This window comes from Colossoma macropomum, unplaced genomic scaffold, assembly GCF_904425465.1.
Source record: "Colossoma macropomum unplaced genomic scaffold, Colossoma_macropomum, whole genome shotgun sequence".
In the NCBI taxonomy this organism is placed as follows: domain Eukaryota; kingdom Metazoa; phylum Chordata; class Actinopteri; order Characiformes; family Serrasalmidae; genus Colossoma; species Colossoma macropomum.
Genome location: NW_023494807.1, coordinates 28,678,416 through 28,704,117, shown reverse-complemented (window position 1 = coordinate 28,704,117; position 25,702 = coordinate 28,678,416). Strand labels below are relative to the sequence as shown.

Genomic DNA, 25,702 nt, shown 5'->3' with positions numbered 1-25,702 from the left:
AGAGAGGAGAACCGTCACTTTGTAATGTCTTCCAGGTCAAACGCTAGAGGGCGCTCCTGAGCGAGTCCAAAATGAATGGGTTAAGACGGAGAATTTGAGCAAAATCATAGCTTCTAAATGTTTAAACATTTTTAATATAGAAGAATACAATCAGTTCCTGAACACTGAACAGCATAAAACATTTTAATTTGATATTTTTAAATGCTTTTAAACTCGAGTTATGGGAGTTTAAAACAGCGCCTCATGACGTCAGTGAGAACGAACAGCCAATGAGCTGCTCCGCTCGCCAACCAATCAGCACTGTAGAATAAAGGAAACATACAGGTGAGTTTTCTTTGCTTTTTTAGTGAAGTACATCCTCCTACTTTCTAAAATTAAAGGAACGTTCTGGGCGAGTGATTAGAAACTATTTTAACTGTTTGTCTTTTAGCCATTTAGCTCCATTTACTCCCATTCATTGAGGACTCGCTCACGGGCGCCCTCTGCTGTTTTGTGGTCCTGTTTTTGCTATAACGGGGGAAATAGGAAGTGGCCAGGCTCCTCATAAACTCTAAACTATGAGGCTAATGTAGCTGACAAGTGACGAAAGCTAATAGAATCACCAATTAGCATCACGCAAACTGCATGCCTAAATCTAGGCCTGTCACAGTCATTAAGTTTTAGCTGATGATTAACAACTTAATTAGGTTTTTTTTGTTCACCGTATGCAAGTACAAGTCTGAAGTGGCCAAACTGACTGATTAGTTATTAACAAACATCAAATAAACATAAATCACTCACCGCTGGCTTGTTTTTTAACAAACATTAAAGAGACAGTTTGCAGATAAATCAAACTTTTATGATTTTCCCCTTAACCCAGATGCAGCCCATCAGCCACGACATTTGCCGTCCAAGTTTTGCCTCTTTAGTCTAGAACTGGAGCTGCGATGCTAACAGTGCTAACAAACACTGGAAGCAAACAGTCACCAAAATCGTTTCCACAAATGCACGCCAGAAGCTTTATGTACTTGGTTCAAACTAACAGTGATAAGATACATAAACTACATTATCATCCACATAACGTTCTGCCTTCTGGTCCTGTTCAAACTTAAGACTGGAGCACAGGGACGTGTTGTAAAACGCAGGTACGTAATGTTAGCACAGTAATAGTTAAGGCTTACTTACTGTAACTGCATATCAAATAATGATAAACCTACAAAAATGAGGTGCTGCGTTCCATTTTGCAAAAAGAGAACAAAGAAATCGATGTAGTCCAGAACATCATCACTGATACCTCACACCTCAATGAAGTGATTATTATTATTAATATTATTATTTTGATTTTGTGAGTAACGCTGCAGTGCATCTGTGTTGTGAATTAACCATCTTTGGTCATCTTGCATGGAATGGTACCAAATTGTATTCAGCAAAGAAGAGATTACAGTTTTCCCAAATGGCTGCCCAGAAGTGGTTTGAACAGGTGAGAAATTCTGGGGACGAATTTACAGCTTAACAGTTTGGGTGGCTACTGACTTCCAGAGTTTGTTAGCAACGTTAGCCTCATATCTTCTGTTCTATACTGAGAAGACCCAACAAACAAATAAAGCAAATTAAAAAAAAGAGCTGCGAATGTGGAAAACACTTTCATCAAAATGACAACATGGGAGCTGCGTTTCATAAATGCGGTGAAAAGTCGTGGACACTCTGCAAACTCAGAAAGCACTTTCATCAAAATGACGACGCTACATTTCATAAACGCGCTGCAAACACAGAAACACACGCAACGTCAGAAACGCTGATAAGCCGGTCACAACACAACAGAGGTGCTTCTGGAGGACACTCAGAGAGGATGGAGTCATTCAGACTCTCAAATGATACGGGGCAGAAAAACTAACTGGTAAAAGTAAGTTAACATTTATTTATTGATTGATTGATCGATTACTGAATCACTGTATCGTGATGGAAATTAGCTGTAGAGAGTAACTGTAAATGTTCAACTAGTAACACCGGATCACTAACACAGCACAGCTGTGACATGTCAGACAGCAAACCAGCCAGTCAGGTTAGGCATGAACACAGGATGTGAGAGTCCGAGCGTCTGTGGTCTAATCTACTTCTGGCAGCGCCTTTCCATCATAGATATTCCGTCCCCTCTGAGTCTTCCAGAAACAGTTCTGTTGTGTTGTGACTGGCTTTTCTGAAGTTGCACCTGTTTTTTCTTTTTTATTTCCAGCGCGTTTGTAAGGTGTAGCTCCGATGTAGTCATGCTGATGAAAGTATTTTCTGTATGTGCAGCACGTGTGTGAGATGTAGTTCAGGTTCAGTGATTCTGATGAGTGTTTTCTGTGTTTGCAGCGCATTTATGAGTTTGCAGTGTTTTAACTGTACTATGAATAGGGTCTTGTCGGCCACTGTGGTTCTGTACTAAAGAAGCCAAAGAAGTCTTGGCTGATCGACTGCATTTGGGGTAAGTAGGAAATCATGGACATTTTGTTTCGCCAAACTACTCCTATATTTAAACACTACTCACTGCTGCCCTCTGGAGGTGTTATAGCACAAGTCAGAAGTTAGGGCCTGTTGTTTTTGTACGAATTTTCTGCTTTATTTTATTTACATGGATTTGCCCCCCAGTTCACCCAGTTCTGTTTGATGACACCAAACACATCCTTGCTGATCAACTATGTAGATTAAAGGGGAAAGCTCACAAATTTTTGCATCAAACCATCACTTTAAACCCCCAATGCATTACACTTAAAGCGAGAACTTACCAAACGGAGATCAAACTAAGATTTGTGTTGAACATGGAGATGAATAATTAATAACACGGCCTTAACCGAGACCCTGCTCTTTTTACGTTGTATCATCAAATATTAAAGACTCCTTCAAGAGAAATTCTTCCACCGTTAAACATTTTAAACGTTAAGCGCACACAACCGAATCCATTATCCATCGCAGCCAAAGGCACTCTTCCTTCAACATAGAAAAGCTGCGCTACTCGCTCGGCTCTCTTACATTATCCTGGGTAGGGCTGAGCGGCTGCCGTCGGGCCAGTCACCTTAACCTTGTGCTTCAACAGGTTCTTCATCATTTAACACAAGTCCAAAGCCAAAGCGTTCAGGACCGGCCGCTCAGTATTTGTTCTCATCCCACGGTGGTAGTCTGTTCACTAAAGCTTTGTGGTCTATGTAAATGCTGGCCAGCAAGCCACCTGTATTCTTCTCAGAGCCAGAGTAGTCGATGTCTTCTCCTTTTAGAGTGGTCATATGACCACCCAGAGCCTTTAAAATGGCGTTTCCGGCACATATGTCCCACTTCTTAATGTACGTCACGTGGATGTACATGTCTGCCTTCTCGTACTCTTCATCAGAAACGTCCAGAAGAGCAAGCACTTTATATCCTGTGAAAAGAAGGATACTCATGTTTAAATACGTTTAATATACACCGACTGGCCAGTTCATTGTCCATTTTGTCAGCTCCACTTATCATATAGATGCACTTTGTAGTTCTACAATTACAGACTGTAGTCCATCTGTTTCTCTGCATACTTTGTTACCCTGTTCTTCAGTGGTCAGGACCCCCATGGACCCTCACAGAGCAGGTACTATTCGGGTGGTGGATCATTCTCAGCACTGACGTGATGGTGGTGTGTTAGTGTGTGTTGTGCTGGTATGAGCGGATCAGACACAGCAGTGCTGCTGGAGTTTTCAAACACTGTGTCCACTCACTGTCCACTCTATTAGACACTCCTACCTTGTCGGTCCACCTTGTAGATGTAAAGTCAGAGACGATAGCTCATCTGCTGCTGCACAGTTTGTGTTGGTCATCCTCTAGTCCTTCATCAGTGGTCACAGGACGCTGCCCACAGGACACTGTTGTCTGGATATTTTTGGTTGGTGGACTATTCTCAGTCCAGCAGTGACACTGAGGTGTTTAAAAACTCCAGCAGCACTGCTGTGTCTGATCCACTCAGACCAGCACAACACACACTAACACACCACCACCACCACATCAGTGTCACTGCAGTGCTGAGAATGATCCACCATCCAAATAGTACCTGCTCTGTGAGGGTCCATGGGGGTCCTGACCACTGAAGAACAGGGTAACAAAGTATGCAGAGAAACAGATGGTCTACAGTCTGTAATTAGAGTGCGTAGCTGATAAAATGGACAAAGGGTACAGAAACAAGGAGGTGTCCTTAATGAAGTTGCCTGTTGGTGTACAATATTGTGCATAAGTCAGAGACCACTCTTAATTTATTTAAATTTGCAGTCAAAGTGGCCAATAAGTTATTCGTTTACATTTAACAGAAAATCCCAATTAAACAAATATAACTCTTTCAGTATTAAGTGTGTCCGCTTTTTGTCTTTATTACAACTTCTGTTCTTTTCAGGAAACTTACTTTCAGGTTTTTCAAAGAAATCTGCAGGGATATTTTTCCACACCTCCTAAGTTCAGTCTTAGAAGTTGGTTTAGTATTTTCTGCTTCTCATGGTCTCAATAATAAAAATGAATTACTCCTCAATAATAGAAATGCTCCTTTTGGTTCATAGTTAACAGGCATGCCTTCATGCCAAAACAGTCAGGTGATGCTTTGTAAAAGGAAATGTTTAATAAGAGCTTTACGTTTATAAGAACATAGCTGTGGTGACTGTGGTGGTTCCCTCTGCCAAGCCGGCCCGCCCTAAAGTAATCAGATCTTGATTAGAGCAGTGATAGCTTCTTGGTGTAACTTCAGCTTATTTAACACCTTATTTTGTTCGAGATCTTACAAACACATGCAAAAGTTTGGGCATCTCTGGTCAAAAGACATGTCGATTTTCTAAGTGAAAATAAGTCACAGATCCTCTACAGAGAGCACACTTCTGCACATTTTAATGCCCAACTACTGAACTTGCTGAACATACTGTGGAAAAAAATAATACATAAAATGTGGCCTGTGCAAATGTTATGGCATTTTATGTTTTCTGTTTATATTTCAACTTTATAATTCTGTTTATAATATGTTAAACTCAGTAGATAATTAAAGACTGTGCACCACAATTTGCAAAAAAAGATGCCACATCTAAGTGTGTTCTCTGTAGATGATGTGTTAACACATCTTCATTTAGAAAGCCAACAAAATCTCATTTGACCAGGGTGTTCAGACCTTTGCATACAACTGTATTTTATAGCCAACACAACCATGATCTAGGATGCCAAGCAGACCAGCTCAGCAGGGGGATACCATAGTGACCACACCATCCTATTAGCTATAGCAGTGGTCACAATTAATGAAGTCTGACAAAATCGGAGACGGTCCAAAATGACCTAGATTAAAATCAAATGACAATAACATCCTAAATGTAAGAATTTTGTTTTTTGCTTCTCTTATTTTTTAGAGATACGATCAATGATAAGCAAGTCTATTTGAGTTTATTTCACAACTCCACATGGTTTGAGGCAAAGCTTTTCAACTACGTTTGGTGTTAACTGTGTAAACAGTGTGAACAATATACTTTATGTATATCACACTAGAAATATTACCCTTTTTACCAAGCCCAAATATCTTAAATGAGTCTGATCTGAGAGTAGCCACTATAAATGCCACTGAACTGTAATGCTGCAAGTTACACTAAATATCTTTCATTAAACAGATGTAGTACAAGAGCTTAGAAAGCTGAACGAACTCTGTTCAGCTGAACTGAATTTAAGATAAATTCAAAGTTAGATTTTGAACATATGAACTTAACCAAATCCAGAATGTGAACATGAAGTACCTGCGCCCCCTGCTGGTATGATTTCAGTGTTGTTCCCAAAAGCCTGCTGGACGAAGCCTTTTACTTTGCCTGCGTGCGAGCGGGACACTATTACTTTGGGGTTGTTTGCGTTGTAGGAGTCACGGCGGTTCACGTTTGCCGCCCCACCCACCATGCCCCAAGCTGAGGAAAAGAAGGGACAGTTGAGTTACAAGAGGAAACGCTGCTTAAAGGAATACTCCAGATTTTTTCTAAACGTAATCTCTATCCAGCATATCTGTATCATACAGTTGATTACCACAGAAAATAACTGAAGCATTTTCCTGTACTTCCAAGAAAACAGGTGTATAGGAAAACAGTTAAACACAAATAGTTCAACACAAGAGTGGAAACCTCTTTTTCACATTCAGTTTGTGGTAATCTTTGTGTGGAGTGATATACTTTTTGTTTATTTATTTATTAAGTGACCCTTATTAGTCCCACAACAGGGAAATTTCACCTCCACATTTAACCCATCCGTGCTGTGAAACACCCACATACACACTAGTGAACACACACACACTAGGGGGCAGTGAGCACACTTGCCCAGAGCAGTGGGCAGCCCTATCCGCGGCGCCTAGGGAACAGTTGGGAGTTAGGTGCCTTGCTCAAGGGCACTTCGGTCACATACTGTTGGCTCAGGGGATTGAACTGGCGACCTTCCAGTCACAGGGCTGGTTCCCTAACCTCCAGCCCACGACTGCCCCAATACACATCTCTGGGTGATCAAAACGAGCCAAGACTGACAAACTTATCCTCCACGTTGGATAAGACTAGAGAGAAGGCATCCTCGATACTGATGATCAGCTATGGATGATGTATGCTGTTTTGTATGCACACAGGAGACAATGACAGTTTTTTTCAACTTAAATGTGACACACTAGAGACGTTGTAAAGAAGGAGACCGGTGGCTATAGTTGAAATATAAATGAGAAAGCTTGTAATGCTCAACATGGTGTCATGGTGTCAATCAGCTTGCTGGAATGCGAGTCGGGGAAAGCCCACCCTTGTTGTGGGCTGAAAATTCATGTTTTTTTTTTGTTACTGGGCCAAACACTACTAACTATTTATGACCTTTTTGTCAGATTTTATCAGTCATTACAAATATGCTTTCGAAACGGCAATTTGACCTTCAGGACCACAAAGCAAGGTCCATAAAGGCATAGTTAGGTGAGCTTTATGTGAAAGAACCTGACTGGCCCTCACAGAGCCCTGACCTCAATCCCACTGAACACCTTTGGAAATGAACTAGAACGGAGATTGTGAGTCAGGCCCTCTCGTCCAACATCAGCGTCTGACCTCACAAATGCTCTTCCGGATGAATGGGCGAAAAATACCACAGACACACTTCAAAATCTTGTAGAAACCTTCCCAGAAGAGTGGAAGCTGTTAGAGCTGCAAACGGGGGACCAACTTCATATTAATGTCTATGGATTTTGGATGGGATTCATAAAAGCTTCTGTAGGTGTCCCAATACTTTTGTCCATATAGTGTATGTTTTGTCAGATAAAAACATTTCAGATGCTTTAAGCATATCTTTTTTGGAACGTTAACACCGGATTATTATTCTGGGATGAAAAAGAAGACTGAACAATACATAGTTAAACATGTCGCTGTTGTCAGAAGAAAACCTTGTATCTCCAAAATGGTAACTTTACAGGAAAAGGAAAAAACATACATTAAAATTAAGGTAAGTCAATGGAACCAGACCTTTCTTCAAGTAATCTTGGGCCATTTCGTTTGGTCCATTCTTCATAAAATTTACATACAGTGTAAAGGGCAACAGGCATTTTCAAATTATGTCAAAAACTGAAAAATGTCAAAAATAGAGATATGAGGTTTTCTTCTGACAACAGCGATATGTCAATATTGCTACCTAACACTGTCCACACAGTCCCAGCAAAAACAGTGCTAAATCTTCATTTCTACAGTGTTTTTTTTTTTTAATTCAAATTTTCTGTTCCACCAAATGAAGAAGCAGTTACATTCTGGCACCTGTGCAGCGATGCCTGATGCAGCTCACCAAGCCAGGTGGCTCCTTAGGTGGTATGAGAGTAACCAGAAGCACTCTGGTGTCCAGGTTGGGCTGTGGCTAACTCCAAAAGACCAGCCATTGATGTGGGGCCAGTTTACACCCTGCATTCACATCCACTTTTGGATTTCACTTGACCGCATGAAATGCCAGGTGTCAACAACCCCAGGATTCACTGAGAGTGGATTACGATCAGATCACCCAAACCACATTCAGAGGTGATCGAAGACGGATTTTGACCGCATTTAAAACAAGTGTAAATGAAACGTATGTTGTTATAGCAGAGAATAACACATTTGTGAATAAACTATGTCAACTATTGAATGTTAGTACACCCTGACGGAACTGGGTAGGCAGGAGAGGGCCAAAACCTTTCGATTGCGGGTGGAAGCGGGACAAATGATTGCAATTATCTGCGGGAGCGAGCAGGAACGGGATGAAATCTTGCAGGAACAGGGAAAAAACCTTTAGAACATCTTCAGTGAAGTGCTTCAGTAAAAATGAGCTCATTTTAAAGCTTAGTAGGCTTTAAGGAAAAACCATCAGATCAGTATCCCCTCAAGGTTTCAATATCAGTTATGGAAAAGAAAAAAAAAGAAAAACTAGTATCTCTATACCGGAGAATTCCTTTAAACAAACATCACTATGAACTACAAGTTCATTATGAGCTTTAACATTACTGTTATTGTCAAAGTGTTAATCTGCTCAGCTGTTTGTTTAAGCATTTAAACAGACACACCTGTAAACCCAGTGAAGGGTTTGTGGATCACGCCTATAATAGGATCTCCATCTACAGCCACACACACCATAGTCGTCACGTATTTCCGCAGGTTTTCTGGCAAAAAAACAATAAACAAAGAACAAAGAATGCAGTCCATTATAGCCGGACACACCCTGACAGAGGTATGTGTAGCAGTTTTCAATAGAAGAGTGTTTTTAGTCCCATACTTTAATAGATGGATCACTTTACTGGTACATCTGTGATATACAAATATACAGTGGCCCCAAAAGTATTTGGACACTTCAATCACTAAACCTTTGTGAACTTTAATGAAGTTCTTTAGGTTACTTCCTTAAATAATTAATACAATTATATCTAAATATAATTTATCTATAAAATGATATATTAAAAATTTTATTACAAAAAAATTAATTAAAAAAAAACAATTAGCACAACATCAAACTGATGATGGACTCTTTGTGTTGAGAAAACCTGAAGAATTGCAACCATCACTGATCTATTTTGCACTTAAACAGAGCAAAATCTGCTGATTACTTTACTAAATGAAGGCTCCAACATATGCTGTGCTTTGAGTAAACATACCTGTGTATTCCTGAGTGGCGTCCAGCGGATCAATCCACACAGTCACACTCTCTGCGGGCACCAGTTTACCCTCCGGGATCTTATTCAGGATCTCAGAAGGGATGTTGCGGGTCCATATGGTGGCTTCTCCATCAGAGTTATCATGCTCTTCTGAGTTCACCTAACAAAGAGGCACAAAGGACATCTGAATGAAAGCACATCAAAAATAGCTCATTATTAGCTTTAGTAGCTTCCTAACAGCTTATTACTGACCATAGTCGATGGTCACTAGTATGCACTGTCCACACAAACGAATGTAAGTAAAGTATGCAAGTGTTTAGGGGGAAAAAGGAACCAAAATGAAGAGCTACTAGTTATGCTAGTGCATCGCTGCGTCCAGAGATTTTGCAAAATGTCTGCGCAATTCTGTGGTTGAGATGTAAACGGTCTTTTAAAGGGGTTTGATGGATTTCTACACAGCGGTGGTGACAAAAACATGGGTTTGCAAACTCTGCAATGCAAATATAACCAGTTTATTTATCAACAACCACAGAAAACTGGTTAGAACGAGTGGATTTCCACTTAAAGTAATGCTGTAAGCCAGCCTGAGAAGGGTCCAACAGCAGAGCCACAGTACCTCACTCTCAGACCCGGATATGATGTCACACAGAGCTCGAGAGGCTGAGCATCTACAGTACGTTGCGCTTTATTACAAGGGCACAAAAGGCAGTGCGTAACATGTTTAGAAACACTTAAACACTACAGCTGTGTCCCAAACGGCTACTTACTCCCTACATAGGGCACTACGAGAGTTATGAAATTTGGACTTCTACACAAAGGTAGTGCACTATACACCAATCAGGCATAACATTATGACCACCTCCTTGTTTCTGTGCTCATTGTCCATTTTATCAGCTCCGCTTACTATATAGGTGCACTTTGTAGTTCTACAGTTACAGACTGTAGTCCATCTGTTTCTCTGCATACTTTGTTAGCCCCCTTTTACCCTGTTCTTCAGTGGTCAGGACCCCCATGGACACTCACAGAGCAGGTACTATTTGGGTGGTGGGTCATTCTCAGCACTGCAGTAACACTGACGTGGTGGTGGTGTGTTAGTGTGTGTCACACTGGTACGAGTGGATCAGACACAGCAGTGCCGCTGGAGTTTTTAAACACCGTGTCCACTCACTGTCCACTCTATTAGACACTCCTACCTTGTCAGTCCACCTTGTAGATGCAAAGTCAGAGACGATAGCTCATCTGCTACTGCAGTTTGTGTTGGTCATTCCTCTAGTCCTTCATCAGTGGTCACAGGACGCTGCCCACAGGACGCTGTTGTCTGGATATTTTGGTTGGTGGACTATTCTCAGTCCAGCAGTGACACTGAGGTGTTTAAAAGTTCCAGCAGCACTGCTGTGTCTGATCCACTCAGACCAGCACAACACCACCACCACGTCAGTGTCACTGCAGTGCTGAGAATGATCCACCACCCAAACAGCACCTGCTCTGTGAGGGTCCATGGGGGTCCTGACCACTGAAGAACAGGGTAAAAGGGGGCTAACAAAGTATGCAGAGAAACAGATGGACTACAGTCTGTAACTGTAGAACTACAAAGTGCACCTATATAGTAAGTGGAGCTGATAACATGGACAATGAGTGTAGAAACAAGGAATAATGTTATGCCTGATTGGTGTACATCTACTCAGAGCTGTATATGTATAGATATTCATACTTCTCTTTAGCTCAGCAGTGCACAACTCAGGTCCTGGAGGGCTGGTGTCCAGCACAGTTTGGTAGTTCTTCCACTAAAACACACCCAATAAACCTGGCAGTTAACAGGTGAGGGTAATCAGGTGTGTTTGAGCAGGTAAATCTCTGAAATGTGCAGGACACTGGCCCTCCAGGACCAGAGTTAGGCACCCCTGCTTTAGCTCCTTTCACATAGGCCCTTTACCACACCTTTTCCAGGGGTGTCCAGTCTTACCCGCAAAGCAGGAGCTCACCTGATCAGGTGTTTGAAGACTAACTGATTAAACACGTGGAATCAGGTGAGCTCGTGTATGTTTGGACTGACAACCTGCAGCCACACCCCTGCTTCATTCTGTTTACTGAAATTTTACTCTATCTGTCCCTTAAATAAACCTTGTTTTATCTTGTCTGTTAAGTCAGTTACATGTCAAACATGTCTGCACTCACCAAGTCAAATCCCTTACATGTGTAACTTACTTGGCACTATAAAGTGATTCTGATTCTAAGCCTTGATTATTTAGAAATTTCTGCTGCTGGAATCACGACTGCTGGACTTCTCACTCCCTCGACCCCCCTCTATCCTCTCCCACCTCACCTGCAAGTAAGGGTAGGTGTTTTTTATCAGGTAATACATCTTCCTGTGCGAGTTGAGGTCTCCAAGCGTCAGCTTCTCGCTGGCCCCTTCTTTGGTCTTCCCTTTAGATCTCTCCTCCAGGGCGTCCTCCAGTCGGATGCGCTTCACCTCTCTCCCTCCCTGCACCGCGGCCTCTATGGACAGAGCCAGGAGCTCCCGGAGATCCACCGTCCTCTTCTGCCTGAAGGCGGCGAGTCTGCTGGAGAGGACCCCGGCGTACAGGTGGTAAATCACGCCGAGCCCGAGAAGACAGAACACGGCCACTCCGAGCGGCGACAGCCGGATGCCCATCGGTGCCATAGCGGCAGCTGCTGGATCTCCAGTCCCTTAAACTACACTAACCCGACGGACACGTTCACTCACCGGGTAGCTGCTCCGCGCATTGTTTTGATATTTGTGAAACGGAGCCCGAACCACAGCGCTTTAGCTCCACTGTTAGCTGCTAACGGTGGCTAACGCTGGACTGATGACCGAAAAAGCGCTGCTGCTCTGCAGTAACGCGATTTCCACTAACTTACGCCGACTCGCCGGTCCGAAGGGTCCCCTCAAAGCGCTGTCAGAGACCGCCGATGCTTAAAACACCCTGAAACTGTCCGACTTTGAGAGGAACAGACAGACAGACGCTGTGTTTGTGTCGGAGAAGCTCAGCCCGGTTCCACGTCCGCGGTGGATGACGCCGCTCTCGCTCTCATTCACATACACACTAATGCTTCTCCTTCCAGGTCGGAAACCCAGGCTGTGTTCCGAATCGCGAAGAACTAGTGCACTACATAGTGCGCTACTTCCGCCATTTTTTCTGTCGGAATTTCAACGGTAAATTTAGTGCCGGCTGTGTCTCGAACCAAGAACTTGATAGCTGTTTAGAACCTACCAGCTCCGCACCAGCCTAGGCCAACTCTAAGTACCCCTATGAGAACTCTAACCTCTTATCCTCCAGGGTATATTTTGGGTTTTCCATCTGAATTTTCATGACCAAGTCATAAGGCAAATTATTCGGTAACTGCATGAAATAAATGTAAAGTTTTATTTTATTGATTTATTGTTTTTCTTTTTTTTTTTTTGGTAAAAGCTCCCGTCAAATTAACAGAAAATGTGTTTTATGATCACACATACTGCTATATTCTTACAATTTACTGCTGAAAGACAAAAATCTTAGACGTTCTTTGTATTATTTTATAAAAAATAATGTTTACAGAGCAGATCACTGAAGAGATGCCATCTGTTTATAGTTTATAGCCCAGATTTGTGGAAAAATGGGTTGACTTTCAGTAGAAATAAAAAATTGTGAGTTCAGCTTCTTTTATTATAAGGGTTTAAAATCACATCACCCATCTATTTGACTTGAAAGAAGACAGTTACAGCTCTCATATGACCCCTATCTTTAGAATGTAGCTTATGAAATATGAAAGTTATGAAGAATATGACGAAGTGCGTTTTGGAACCACCGGTGGTCTCAAGAGTTAAAGAGGCTAAGACACATTATTACTTAAAGAGGCATTCCAGCCCCAAACTAGCACAGCATCCATCAGCCCTGCTGGTTTGACTGATTACCCAAATTTGTATCCTTCTTGTGTTTTCATCTGTCAATGCTTGCACACTACAATACCCAGAATGCACTGCACAAATGTGTTATACAACCATTTGGAACCCCCCCATGATGATAAAGATGTAGAGGGTAATGACTGCAGATGTGATATTTGGCTTTTCTAGCAGTAATGTTAGCTATCTGGCTTCCTTCTGCATTAGCCAGCAAGCCAAACAAACAAACAAATAAATAAATTCCATCCCACCTTTTTAGGGCTTGTAGTTTTTCAGAAGTTCCTCCCACCTTCAAGATACATCATCAGAAGGGGGTTTTATCAGTCTTTAAACCAGAAAACCTCTCTTTCGAGACCACTGTGGCAGAACTGTAGGAGGTGTGCAGGCCATGTTCACAACAGATGTAGCGATGGTTACATTTTCCATTTTGGCTGAAGTGGCCCTTTAATAGTTTATCTACTTTATAAGCTTGAAAAAGCATTACATTATTTATCCATTTGTTGCCTTGCCATCTTTATTTTGCATAAATTGCCCAAGAGCCTTTCTGCTGTCCATGAAATCCACCCCCCCCCCCAAAAAAAGGGCTTACATCTACATATAACATGAATAATAAATGCAAAGGTGCCAAAAACTGAAGTCACCATGTCTGTTTTATTTTACAAACGTAATACCAAGAACTGAAGATTGTGAAAGAATGATTATTGTTCATAAGGCATGATTACTCCGAAGAACAGAGCTGCTGTGGCCCACAACACTGAGGCATACAGTAATAATGAGCATCGTTATATTTCTACCCCATATTTAGCTGAGAGGTAGCCGAAAGATTCACATATGTTAAAGTAAATAAATAATGAGGCTGTGAGTTCAAACATCAACACAAACATTCAGGTATTCACAAAATACTTAGTCTCGGTGGAATGACTGTATTATTTAACGCATGCTCCTCTTTACACAACATCATGCTGAAACTCTGCTCATATGTTACAACATTTACAACAGACTCATGCTGGTCAATGATTCACTAGAAACGGGAATTAAGGAGGAAAACGCACAATGAACATAGTTACACCATCTATGGTACACAGGGTCGATGGACATTTGGCTTAAACTGAAGTCGACCAGAACGTCTTTGCCTGCGGCTAGTAAAGCTGACCTGAGTTATGAATGTTGAAAAATACTTTAAATTTAAATGTTATTAGGAAGTTTATGTGCATTTATTGAAGAGGGTCAAATGTATGTCTTATGTTTTACCTAATCAGACTTACTTGATTAGACATAGATACTGGCACACGACTGCAAGTCTATGAATATGAACATATGTAAATATGTTCAAAAAGAGCTGATTGAATTGTACTGGATGTATATTACTCTGCAAAAGTCAGAGACCACCCTTCATTTGTTTAATTTCCAGTCAAAACGACCATTAAGTACAATTTATTCATTTTTCAGATGTTTCTGAGGAGATTAGATATAAAACGACCCACCTGCATAAGGAAGAAGAAAGTCAAATGAAAATAAGTGAAAATACAGGAGTTTCCGAAACTGGATGCAAAGAAATTGTGATGTGTAGCCATCAAGAAGCTGCTACTAAAAAAGGAAATAGACAAAAAGAAGGACATATGCAAATCAAAGAAAAAAAGCCACTGGTGTTCTCAGAACTGTAGACTGACCACCCCAGGGTCCAGACCTCAACATCAACCCAATACAAGGAGCAGAAAATGCAACCAACTTCTAAGACTGAACTGCAGGTGTGAAAAATATCCCTGCAGATTTCTTTGAAAAACTAAAAGAATGGGAGCTGTGATGAAGGTAAGGAGTGACACACTAGATGCAGAAAAATGGATATTATATTTACTTGTTGAGGCTTCTGAGTAATTTTCTGTTAAATGTGCTTTTGGCTTTTTTCCTGATGAATAACTTGTACTTAATGGCTGTTTTGATTGGAAACTAAATACAGGAAGGGTGACTCTGACTTTCGCACAGTGCTGTAGATATGTGCAAAATTCTCATTTAACAGCCCGTCCAGACGCAGCCTGAGAGGCTTACCAAACGAAGCTTTAGCTACAGTGGTCAGCGACGGAGCCATATCCATGTGTTGACCAGCCAGAATGCCACAGTAAGTGAGTACATGACCATCTCCCGCTTGGCTCTCTCTTTATTCTCCTGCTCCAGCAGCTGAAGCCTTCGGTTCAGCTTTATGATCTGTTCAGTAAAAAAAAACAACAAAAAAAAACAGAAAAACATAGATTCAGTTCAGAAAGATATGATTCAGTTCAAATCAATTTTGATTATAAAGCTGACTGAGGAGTGAATCAATTGACCTATTCAAGCTCTGCCCAAAAATGTGTTTTTAAGCTACTGTTGCAAGGCTGGAGAGTGACTCATTTAAAGAAACGATTAGAGAACGATTTGCAGAATGATTCAATACAGATTAACCAGGTTGCAGATTTGATTTGATCAGTTTTTGAGGATTGATTCAATTCAGATTAATCTGATTATAGAGTGGCATTTTAGGAGTGATTCAGTTCAGATAAAACTGATTACAGGCTGGTGTTTGCGGAGGATTCAATTCAGATTTATCTGATTATAGAGTGCCATTTCAGGAGTGATTCAGTTCAGATTTATCTGATTATAGAGTGCCATTTCAGGAGTGATTCAGTTCAGATTTATCTGATAATAGAGTGTCATTTCAGGAGTGATTCAGTTCCAAAGAATCAGATGACAAGAGTGGTGTTGCTTGAGGGATTCAGTTCAGATGAATCTGATAACAGAGTGCTATTTCAGGAATGATTCAGTTCAGATGAATCAAATGACAGAGTGGTGTTTCATGAGTGATTCAGTTTAAATGAATGTGATTACAGAGTGCCACTTCAGGAGTGATTCAGTTCAGATCAATCTTTTCTTTCCTTCATTTTTTATAATACAGATGAATCTGATTATAGAGTGGTGTTTGGGGAGGGATTCACTTCAGATGAACCTGATTACAGATCAGTGTTTCAGTTCATTTGGTCCTATTACAGAGTGGTATTTGAGGAGTGATTCAGTACCTGTCGTCTCAGGCCTGCAGCATCCACTAAAGAGGCATCATCTGGAGTGCTCTCCAGACTAGCATCCAAAGTCGCAAGAGCAGTTCTGCAATGACATAAGCAAAGCAACATGGTATATTTAAGCATATAATGTGCCTCTATATAGACTATGTAAATGTTTTTTTTGTTTTTTTTCATTTTATCATTAATAATTTTATAAATTCTGCAGCATGTGTGCACCATTAACTTTACGTTTGACAGAACTGACTGCCTTCCCAGAGCCATATAATAAAGTACTTAATTCAATTAAAGTGATCATTTGACAAAAAAAAAAAACCTTGATTTTGTTCAGGATAAAAGAATTTGTGTATGTTTGATGTTTCATCAGACCATCACTTTAACTGCCTCTCAGTCTTCCATGACATGATAAATATGTAATGATAGCATCACAGCAATGCATGCAAACAGAACAGCGCAACTGCAATAGTCCCCAGTCGCTGCTTAGAGCATTTTTCAGCCACTCTGCTCCCAACTCTCTCTGTGCTCCAGGGAAAATCTGACCTGTCCACCGTAGCTCAGCCTCACTTACCCCCCAGACTCAGAGCACAACCTTCACTGCTTCCTCTCTTTAAAAGCACTGCTCCTGTAGCACCCGTGACTGGCATATTTTACAGTTTCCCTGCTCCAATGATCAAATTATCAAACTAATCAGCAATTAAAAAGCCCTTACTAAGTGGAAGAGAGGCTGTTGGGACTATAATATTTATAGTTAACATATTTTTGGTAGCCGGGCGGCATGGTGGCGCAGTGGGTAGCGCTGTCGCCTCACAGCAAGAACGGCCTGGGTTCAATTCCCGGCCGGGTGACCAGGGTCGTTTCTGTGGGGAGTTTGCATGTTCTCCCCATGTCTGCGTGGGTTTCCTCCCACAGTCCAACGACATACAGTCAGGCTGATTGGGCATGCTAAATTGCTCCTAGGTGTGACGGTGTGTGTCTGTCTGTCTGGCTGCCCTGCGATGGACTGGCGACCTGTCCAGGGTGTATCCTGCCTTCCGCCCAATGACAGCTGGGATAGGCTCCAGCGCCCCACCGCGACCCAGAAGGATAAGCGGTTTAGATGATGATGTATGTATGTATATTTTTGGTAGGGCTGGCCCAATTAACTTGAATACTTGAGTATTCATTAGTTATGTTTTGTTATGCCTTTTTAAATAGGGCTACAACTAATGATTATTTTGGTAGTCGACTAATATGTCGATTATTTTTTCAACTACTTGATTAGTCGATGATTATTTCCGTCATGCCCTCCATCTTTTCTTAAAAGTAAAAAATAGCATCTTGCTGGGTCTGGAAGTCCAAAGGTTCACATAAGGCTTCAAATGAAAAAAAAAAAAACTTCTTCCAGTCCAAAATAACTATTAGCAACAGTTTACAAAAGCTTTAAATTGCAGTGCAGGAAGGGGAGCATACTGATGTGCTCTGGCGCAAGGCTGGCTCTCTTTTTTGAGGTGATGCTCCTACGCATTAGACAACATAACTACTAACATTAGTCGGCTAAAGAACGAAGTGGTGGAAAACATTTTTACTCTTCCGGAGCAGCGTTAGGCCTGATTCACACATGCTGCCTCTGCATGGCGTGAGTGACGCAGCAGCATGAGCGCTACAGCTTGAACACGCTGGACTATCATACATTCAGTGTTTGTGGAAGTTATACAGACATTCCTTATTCCAAATGGGTTAATGGCCACATCAGTCACTCTGCTCAACAAAAATATCATTTATATAAGTACATGGTATATTTACATTTATGGCATTTGGCAGATGCTGTTATCCAGAGTGACTTAAAATTTCAAGATCTTTAACACAGGTAATCCAAGGTAGTGTTAGGAGTCTTGCCCAAGGACTCTTATTAGTATAGTGTAGGGTGGGGATTAAACCCCAGTCTACAGCATAGAAGGCAGAGGTGTTACCTGCTACACTAAACCAACAACTATATATGTTTGTCCTGGACAGTGTTCTGACTTGATAGGGAAAAAGTTTCAAGCCTGGTAGGCCAACCGGGAAATCTGTTTGCAGCACGGAATGTTTAACTCATATTTAGTCAAGAATAAAATTTTTTAGTTTGTATACGGTTTTCTGTTTAATTTTCATTGATTTTCATGGCTCATTTTGTGTATCTGGAAAAAATCAGCACCCGGTCTATTCTCTGAACACCACGCTGCTTCAGTGCAGCGTCTGGGACTCTGCCACTTCGCATGTGCAGCCATTGGCGCTGAAATGAAAAACAAGACTTGCCGCGTCGGTCACGCCATGCAGACGCAGTATGTGTGAATCAGACATCACGGCCGCTTGCGTTTCAGACGCTCATGCATCACCGTAGTGCTGCTGTGAAATGACAACTCTGCTTTGCAGTATTTGCATTCGACTGGTTTAAATGGTTTATTTTCGCTGAAATACATATCTACGCCGCGCCATCATTCAATATGTTCTTTTCATTAGCACAGAATGCAGTCATGCCAATGAAAGCGATACCGCCCCAGAACTTCCTGTAGTTACAAATTAATCATGCGTTGACACTGAAACTCTAAGTCGACAAATTTTTATAATCGTCGTTGTTGATTATGTCGACTAATCATTGCAGCCCTAATTTTAAACGCAACATTTTATCATAAAACTAGAAAACGTTGATAATTACTTAACAATGGATGTGATATTAGGCTCGAAAATACCATGACATATCCAGGTAATCTTAGCTAAAGACTAAACTCTGCCATGCTCCTCCTATGATTTCGTAAGTCACCTCTTTTCTTTGAAAGACGAAATAAATTAGTGAAAGTTATTAAAATGGCAAAAAGTATTTAAACAAATAAATTACACATTCACATTCAGGTGAAGATGCTGTCCTCAGTCACTCGTTTAGACACAGCAGAGCTGAGAGACCAACAGAAATACTAACTCAGGGGTCGCAACCCAAATGTTAAGAAGAGCCATTTTATTCTTTCAACAAAAATCAAACCACCTGGCAGTAAATATGTCTCAGTATGTGCTGACGTACTAGTACAGGCTACAAAATATAAATATAAACGAAAACGCAGACTTACTTTGCTCTGCTTTAAGCTTTAGCTCAGCTATAGCTGCTTTTCTCACATCTCCGGCAGGAAACTTTTCCTCAAAAGTGGAGTAATTTCTTGTAAAATGTCTCTCAAAAGTTCAAATTTTTCTGTTCCATCTTAAATGGTACCTGAGACGCCAGAATGTAACAAAATTGTTATTTGCGTTGCTATGGTGACCAGCAGTCTGCACCGATCTTCAGGGTTAAAGGGTGAATTAGCAGTTCTACATTAACTCCAGCGTTTTAGACCATTTACTGTTAAACTGTGTTGAACGATCAGCAGAGCTTTATTTTACTGTAAAGGAGGATTATTTTCTTTTTACCTAAAATCTAATTCTGCTGTGGAGCCGCAACAGGGCAGTAAAGGGTCGCATGCGGCTCCAGAGCTAGCTAATCTGGGCTAGCTGATCAGCTTAGCTGTTTCTATAAGGTATTTTTCAGTTTTTAATCTTATATCGTTCTATCTAGAATGACTGAATCGCCAAAGAGATGTGAAGAATGAACTGATAAAGATGATCCACACTGAGAGAAGTATCTCTCTATTCATTACGTGCACTGGGAGAAACATATCCATTCAATATTAATGCTGGGAAACATATCTCTATTCAATATTAAGCATCCCTCAGGAAGGGGTCAGCTGATAAGCTGCATAAGGAGCTCACCTGTGGTGACGGTCATCCAGCATGTTCAGGACTTGCTCGTAGGCTCGGCGCGTGGTGCACTGGATGTAGGAAAGGACGCCACTCGCGCTGTACAAGTTGTGGCAGTCCTCAGGGCTGATGAGGGGGGGACAAGCACGGATTGGAGCGCTTGGAGATGGACTCGCACTGACCAGCAGAAACAGGAGCATGAATAATATGTTAAAACTCCAAGAGCAATGTGGAGCAGAGGTGTGACTGCTATTCATTATAATACTCTTTAATAATGATTAAAACTAAACATTCCAAACCCCTTTTCAAAGGCACAACTGTCGTTCACTTCTTATGATAACTTATGATAACTTTCTCTAAGGAGCTTTTAGAGGCATTAAACTCAGGCATCTGGTTCCTATCACCACCACTGTGAACAACTCTGAGTCGATCGTTTTCTCCTGAACAGAGAATTCCACACCAAACCACTCTGAACGACTCTGTTCACATGACTTTGTTTATAATCATTTAATTACACATAAAGTTTGAAAATTCAGGTAATGAAAATATTGTGATGAAATGAACACCCCTGATGTCAGACACATTGTTTTATAATAGTTTTGAGAAGGTTTTGGCCTAAACTATTTTTTTTGTTTTTGTTTTTAATTTAAAACTTAATGCAGAGGTCCATGCAGGTCACCGTGAAGCAAACCAGTTCCCTTTTTCAGATTTACCACTATTTTATCACTATTTTACCAGAATCAGCATTATTACATATAAAAACTCATGTGGTTCACTGGTGGTTTTGGATAGTAAATAAAATGGCTCAACCACTAAATTATGCAGCAATAAATTCAACTTTTAGTATGTATGTGCTTTTACTCACCCTTCATATTTGTTGATTTGGCCGTTGTGACGGACAGCTGAGTTCTCACTGACACTACGATCACGCCGCGACCTTGTGTGAGACTGGACCTTTGTAGAGAGAGGGCAGAGATTACATAAACTTTACATTAATAAAAATGCTTTATTTCCTTGCCAAAGTTGGCCACTTAGCTGGCCATGTTTGATTTGACCTGTCAGAAATTGCCTATCCTCCTGCCCAGAGCTCCGGAGAATGAGAGTTTGTTTTTGTTTTTTACAAATTCTTATTTTTTTAGTTTCTTTTTTTCTCTAAAACTGTATTTTTGAAGTATTTTAGTAACACCGGATTTGGTGTAATGTTATAATATTACAATGTAACAGGCAGCGAAGGTACACGGACAAGAAGATATTTAGAGACCTACGGGGTAAAGAACGTTTGAACTACTGAATTTAAAGGCAAAGCTGTGTGCCTCATATTTAGATCTTGAAGTATTTAAAGAAAGCAGTCTCTCCTTGTGGTTTAGGAACATGCAAAAACGCAAGGATAACAAGGTGCTAGCTAGCTATGTTGTGTTTTTGGTCCTCAGCCCACTATAAACATTACACTTCACCCCCCCCAAAACAAAACTTTTGGAGAACCCTGGCCTAAAGTGATGACGTTTTGTATATTTATACCTTGGATGAACATCCAAGTCCAAATGACTGGATTTTATATAATAATTTAAGTGATAAAAGTTTATTTTCGCCATCTGGGTTGATCGATTTGATTTTTTCAGGTTTGTGCTTAGACAAGTTCAGAGAACATACGAGCCAAAGGAAATTTAATATTTCATTTACAGCATTTGGCAGACGCCCTTATCCAGAGCGACTTACAATTTGATCATTTTACACAGGTACGCAAAGGTCTTGCCCAAGGACTCTTACTGGAATATTTCAAATATGAACACATGAGTTAATGAAGCTGAAGCTGAAATGATTCATCCTTTGTTTGGTTCAGCCTTACAAATATGGAACAGCTGGCACACGAAATAAATCATTAATACTAGTTCTGCGTTTGAACAGTCCTTGTAAACTTGTAAACACGAGGAAGTTGCACTAGCTGCCAAAGTCATAAACGGCACTTGAATGACTTGATTAGCAGTAGCATTAAGCAGTGGTTGACAGAGTAAAGGCAATAATTCTGTTTATCAGTATCAGATAAAAATGAACAATGTAGGGTTATAAACAATAATCTGTAGGCTCATAAAACTAAGTTCAACGATGATGTTTGTAAACACCTTGCAAGCACTTATGACAGACCAGTACAAACACTGAAAACATGATACTGGATAAAACTTAGGGCTGAACAATTTGGGGAAAAAATCGAATTGCGATTTTACTGATCAATATCGCGACTGTGATATAAATTGTAATTACTTTCTGTCAACTGAAATCCAGGCCTGTTATTTTGGCCAAGAAGACCAGAACATCCACTTTTCTGGTTTAGGCTTGAACACTGAACATGCCAGACTGCCAGTTAGTTATGGTTGTGATGTCACAGCATACAGATGTTTGGTTGCTTCTGATTGGTCAAACTCATCTTCATGCAGTTCAAAAGCTCTGACATTAAGTTAATGTTCCCTAATTAGGGCAACACTCTTAATAATGTGGGCCAGAATTAAAATTGCAACTCTTGCGATTTGAAAATTGCACTCTTTTAAATTACAGTATTGATAAAAATACGATTAATCTTTCATCTCTAATAAAAACTAAAAGATGTTAAGTTTTTCAATGAGATATCGAAGAATGATCGAGGTTCTCTGGCAGTTAGACAATGTTCCGACTTTACGAGTTGACAAGGAAACTACAAGAACAGATTCGGCCCGAAGCCTCCAACAAATATACGTTCATAATTTCAGCATCTCTTTCTTTCACTACCTCCTCTTTCAGCTGAGCTGGTGGTCCCATTGGCTGTTCTGGTTCCAGAAAATCCAGGGGCTGGTCTTTGAGGGTGAGGACCTGAGGAGGGGCCTTCAGCTCCACAGACTCCATTGGGGTGGACTGAATCAGGTCCAAATCTCTGGGTGTGCTAAAGTGAGCATCATTCCCATCTCCTTGAGAGAGAGAAATGATACAATCAACAAGCTAGCCGATCAGATCAGTTCGGAAATGTCTGATATAGAAGTCACCAAGCTGTGACCTGACATAGTAATACCTGTCACTACAATCCTCTCAGGAACGTGCATCATGGTAGCACCATGGGACACATCCAGCAGAGCCCCAGGATGGTCCTCGGAGGGGTTGGGTCCGATTTTGAGCCTGTCAGGGATCCTCATCTGCTGGCTGATGCCCTCCGTGTACTCCAGCTCATACTGGATGCGGTTTATCTCGGCCATGTCGACCTCACTCATTTTCCCCACAGCTGCGAGACGCACATGTACAAAACAGTCTTATAAACAGAACAACATGCCTACAGGACAATTTGCTTGAAATGGTATATTTGACAGTATTATAACTGACCAGTAAGAATATATTAGATTAAATTCAGAGAGTAGGCTGCTTAAAGTTATATGGCTGCAGTAACATTAATTTTCTGGCTTCCTTCTGTGTTCACCAGCTATCAGAAAAACAGATACAAAATGGTCACCTCAAGGGTACATCTCAGTACCTTTAGTCAGGGAACATAACTGTACCATAATCCACTGAAATGATATTTTCTAGGTTGTACTGACTCCACACACCCCGTCTCGTCTCCAGGACTTTATTTTATTTTTCTGTTTTAAAACAATCAGTTATGAAAAGATACAAATATGTACTTTTCACCTGCTTATTTAAGGTGCACGACTGGACCTTAAAACCACTGTTGTACCTTTGAGGGTACATTTACATTGTTTATACCTTGATAACAGTGTAGAAAGGAAAATTTCAAAAAAGCATACCCCAAAAATCCCCAAAAGCACCTGTAGTTTTTCAAAAAAACCTATCAGTCTTCAAGATACATCATCAGAAGGGGGTTTTCCTAGTCTTTAAACCAGAAAATCTTGCTCTAGAAACTACTGCGGCACCACTGTAGAACGCAATAAGCATGTTTACAACAGATGTTGATGGTTACAGTTTTCTTTTTGGCTGGAGTGTCCCTTTAATAGTATTAATGCAGAATTAAATAGGACAGGCATCTCTGTGTGATTCAGATGAACAGATCAGTACAGTCAACATGACAAAACAAAAATCAACAGATATCACAGTATAAGTGCAGAGCATCTGGGCATCTGGATCTGGAGTGTCTGTACAGCTATCAAGATATATATATATATATATAATATATATATATATATATATATATAAAATGCCCTATCCTGCCTTCCGCCCAATGACAGCTGGGATAGGTTCCAGCACCCCAACGCGACCCAGAAGGATAAGCGGGTTAGATGATGTATGTATGTACGTATGTATGTGTATATATATATATATATATATACACATATACACACACACACACACACACACTGTATAAAACACATTCTCCATCAGTCTGAAGAAGCACCATGCAAAGAACAATTTAAGCATGAAATGGTTCTATGTAGGCTGCTTTATTTATATATATATATATATATATATATATATATATACATATATATATATATGCGTGTGTGTGTGTATATATATATATATATATATATATATATATATATATTCTTTGCATGGTGCTTCTTCAGACTGATGGAGAATGTGTTTTATACAGTTCTATATAGCACTAAATAGGGTTCCTCTTTTGTTACAAGCTTGACATCATAACAATAGCAGAACCTCAAAAAGGTTCTATACAACACATATATCCAAGATTTTAAACAAGAATGACAGACAACACATTCTCCACCAATATGAAGCAGAGGTGGGCAATATGGCGATGTGTTTCACATTATTGTGATCAATTATGTCAACATGCTTCTCTGAGCATATTGTGGATATACATATTTCATTACAAAGTGATTACAGTTAGGCCTGTTTAACTGGATTAACTGCAGTGCAGTTTGTAAAAGATTATTATTATTACTATTATTATTATTATTATTATTATTATAGTATATGTGACACTATAGTTTATTTTGTCTGTTAATATCGTGATGCATATGGTGTATCGTGAAAATGCCTTCAGATATTAAGACAAAATATTTTGATATATCGCCCACCCCTAAACTGATTTTGAGCATGCAAATCGTTCTGTATAGTACTCATTACCATTGCCCTTACTAAAGAACCCTTGGAGAACCATCTTTTTTAGGGTGTAGGTTATGACATTGACTTATTCGTATACTGTATTTTTTGACATTTTGTCGATTTTTACGCTACAACACTAAAATATCGCCAACAACTGGGACAAAAACACTAAACACATTAAAGCTTAACGTGTTTTCTTGTTTTTACAGCCGCGGTTTTATCTACAGCACCTGCTGGCAGAACCTTAGCTAGCTAACTAATAGTTGGCTTCCTATTCGCCAGCTTCTTGTTCAGATTTTCCCGTTCCACCTTAAATGGTGCAGCAGTTTCAATGTAGCGCACGAGGCGCCTGACTGTAACTGCTGCACCATTTAAGGTGGAACGGGATAATTCGAACAAGAAGCTGGCGAATAAGAAGCTGACTTCAGCTTCGTGCTAACTTAGCTGGCTAATTCAAACTGATAACCATCCCTCTCCTAAAAACAGCTGAATGAAAAAAATATTACCAAAATATTTTGATTAATCTTATACGAATGTCAGGTTTGGCCTCTACAGTCAACATTAAATGCCATATAAGCTGCGTAGTTAACTAACCTTGTTCATCCGTCGGCGCTGTCCGTCCGTTTCTCTTTCGTTTTCACATGTCGAAGTGCACTGTCCGGTTTGATTTGCAGAAACCAGATAAGCTGGTCAGACGTATCCTTTAATTGTATGCGCTGTCTGCTGGTATAAACCTCTTTTATTCGAGGTGTGAGGACTAAACCGCTCCTTCTCACTGCTCGTCTGTCCGCTGCATGTTCATGAAATGGGCCGTGGTCGCGTTCCAATCTGCGCGGTTGTGTCCTACATAGGGCGCCTTTCTAG

The 25,702-nt window shown here is 40.6% G+C and overlaps 2 protein-coding genes across 2 annotated transcripts; both read right to left on the bottom strand.

Annotated features, from left to right (window-relative positions):
• Window positions 1-702: 702 nt before the first annotated feature.
• On the bottom strand, window positions 703-11,854 carry bpnt2 (3'(2'), 5'-bisphosphate nucleotidase 2). Its single transcript, XM_036556364.1, has 5 exons — window positions 11,433-11,854; window positions 9,110-9,269; window positions 8,525-8,620; window positions 5,736-5,897; window positions 703-3,376 (listed from the first exon to the last, which is right to left on the bottom strand). The coding sequence occupies exons 1-5, from the start codon at window positions 11,769-11,771 to the stop codon at window positions 3,108-3,110; spliced, it is 1,026 nt and encodes a 341-aa protein (XP_036412257.1). The 5' UTR covers window positions 11,772-11,854; the 3' UTR covers window positions 703-3,107.
• Window positions 11,855-13,642: 1,788 nt separating this feature from the next.
• On the bottom strand, window positions 13,643-25,662 carry mffb (mitochondrial fission factor b). Its single transcript, XM_036556551.1, has 7 exons — window positions 25,433-25,662; window positions 22,836-23,042; window positions 22,559-22,734; window positions 20,664-20,752; window positions 19,811-19,975; window positions 16,058-16,142; window positions 13,643-15,212 (listed from the first exon to the last, which is right to left on the bottom strand). Exons 2-7 carry the CDS (start codon window positions 23,029-23,031, stop codon window positions 15,081-15,083), a joined length of 843 nt encoding a protein of 280 aa, XP_036412444.1. The 5' UTR covers window positions 23,032-23,042; window positions 25,433-25,662; the 3' UTR covers window positions 13,643-15,080.
• Window positions 25,663-25,702: the final 40 nt, after the last annotated feature.

Coding starts and splice junctions, on each gene's coding strand:
- bpnt2 (XM_036556364.1), bottom strand. CDS start 11,771: ATGGCACCGATGGGCATCCGGCTGTCGCCGCTCGGAGTGGCCGTGTTC. Junction 9,270..11,432: donor ACACCTACCCTTACTTGCAG/GTGAGGTGGGAG, acceptor CCTCTTTGTTAG/GTGAACTCAGAAGAGCATGA. Junction 5,898..8,524: donor ACCCTTCACTGGGTTTACAG/GTGTGTCTGTTT, acceptor TCTTTTCCTCAG/CTTGGGGCATGGTGGGTGGG.
- mffb (XM_036556551.1), bottom strand. CDS start 23,031: ATGAGTGAGGTCGACATGGCCGAGATAAACCGCATCCAGTATGAGCTG. Junction 22,735..22,835: donor TGAGAGGATTGTAGTGACAG/GTATTACTATGT, acceptor CTCTCTCTCAAG/GAGATGGGAATGATGCTCAC. Junction 19,976..20,663: donor CAAATCAACAAATATGAAGG/GTGAGTAAAAGC, acceptor TCTGCTGGTCAG/TGCGAGTCCATCTCCAAGCG.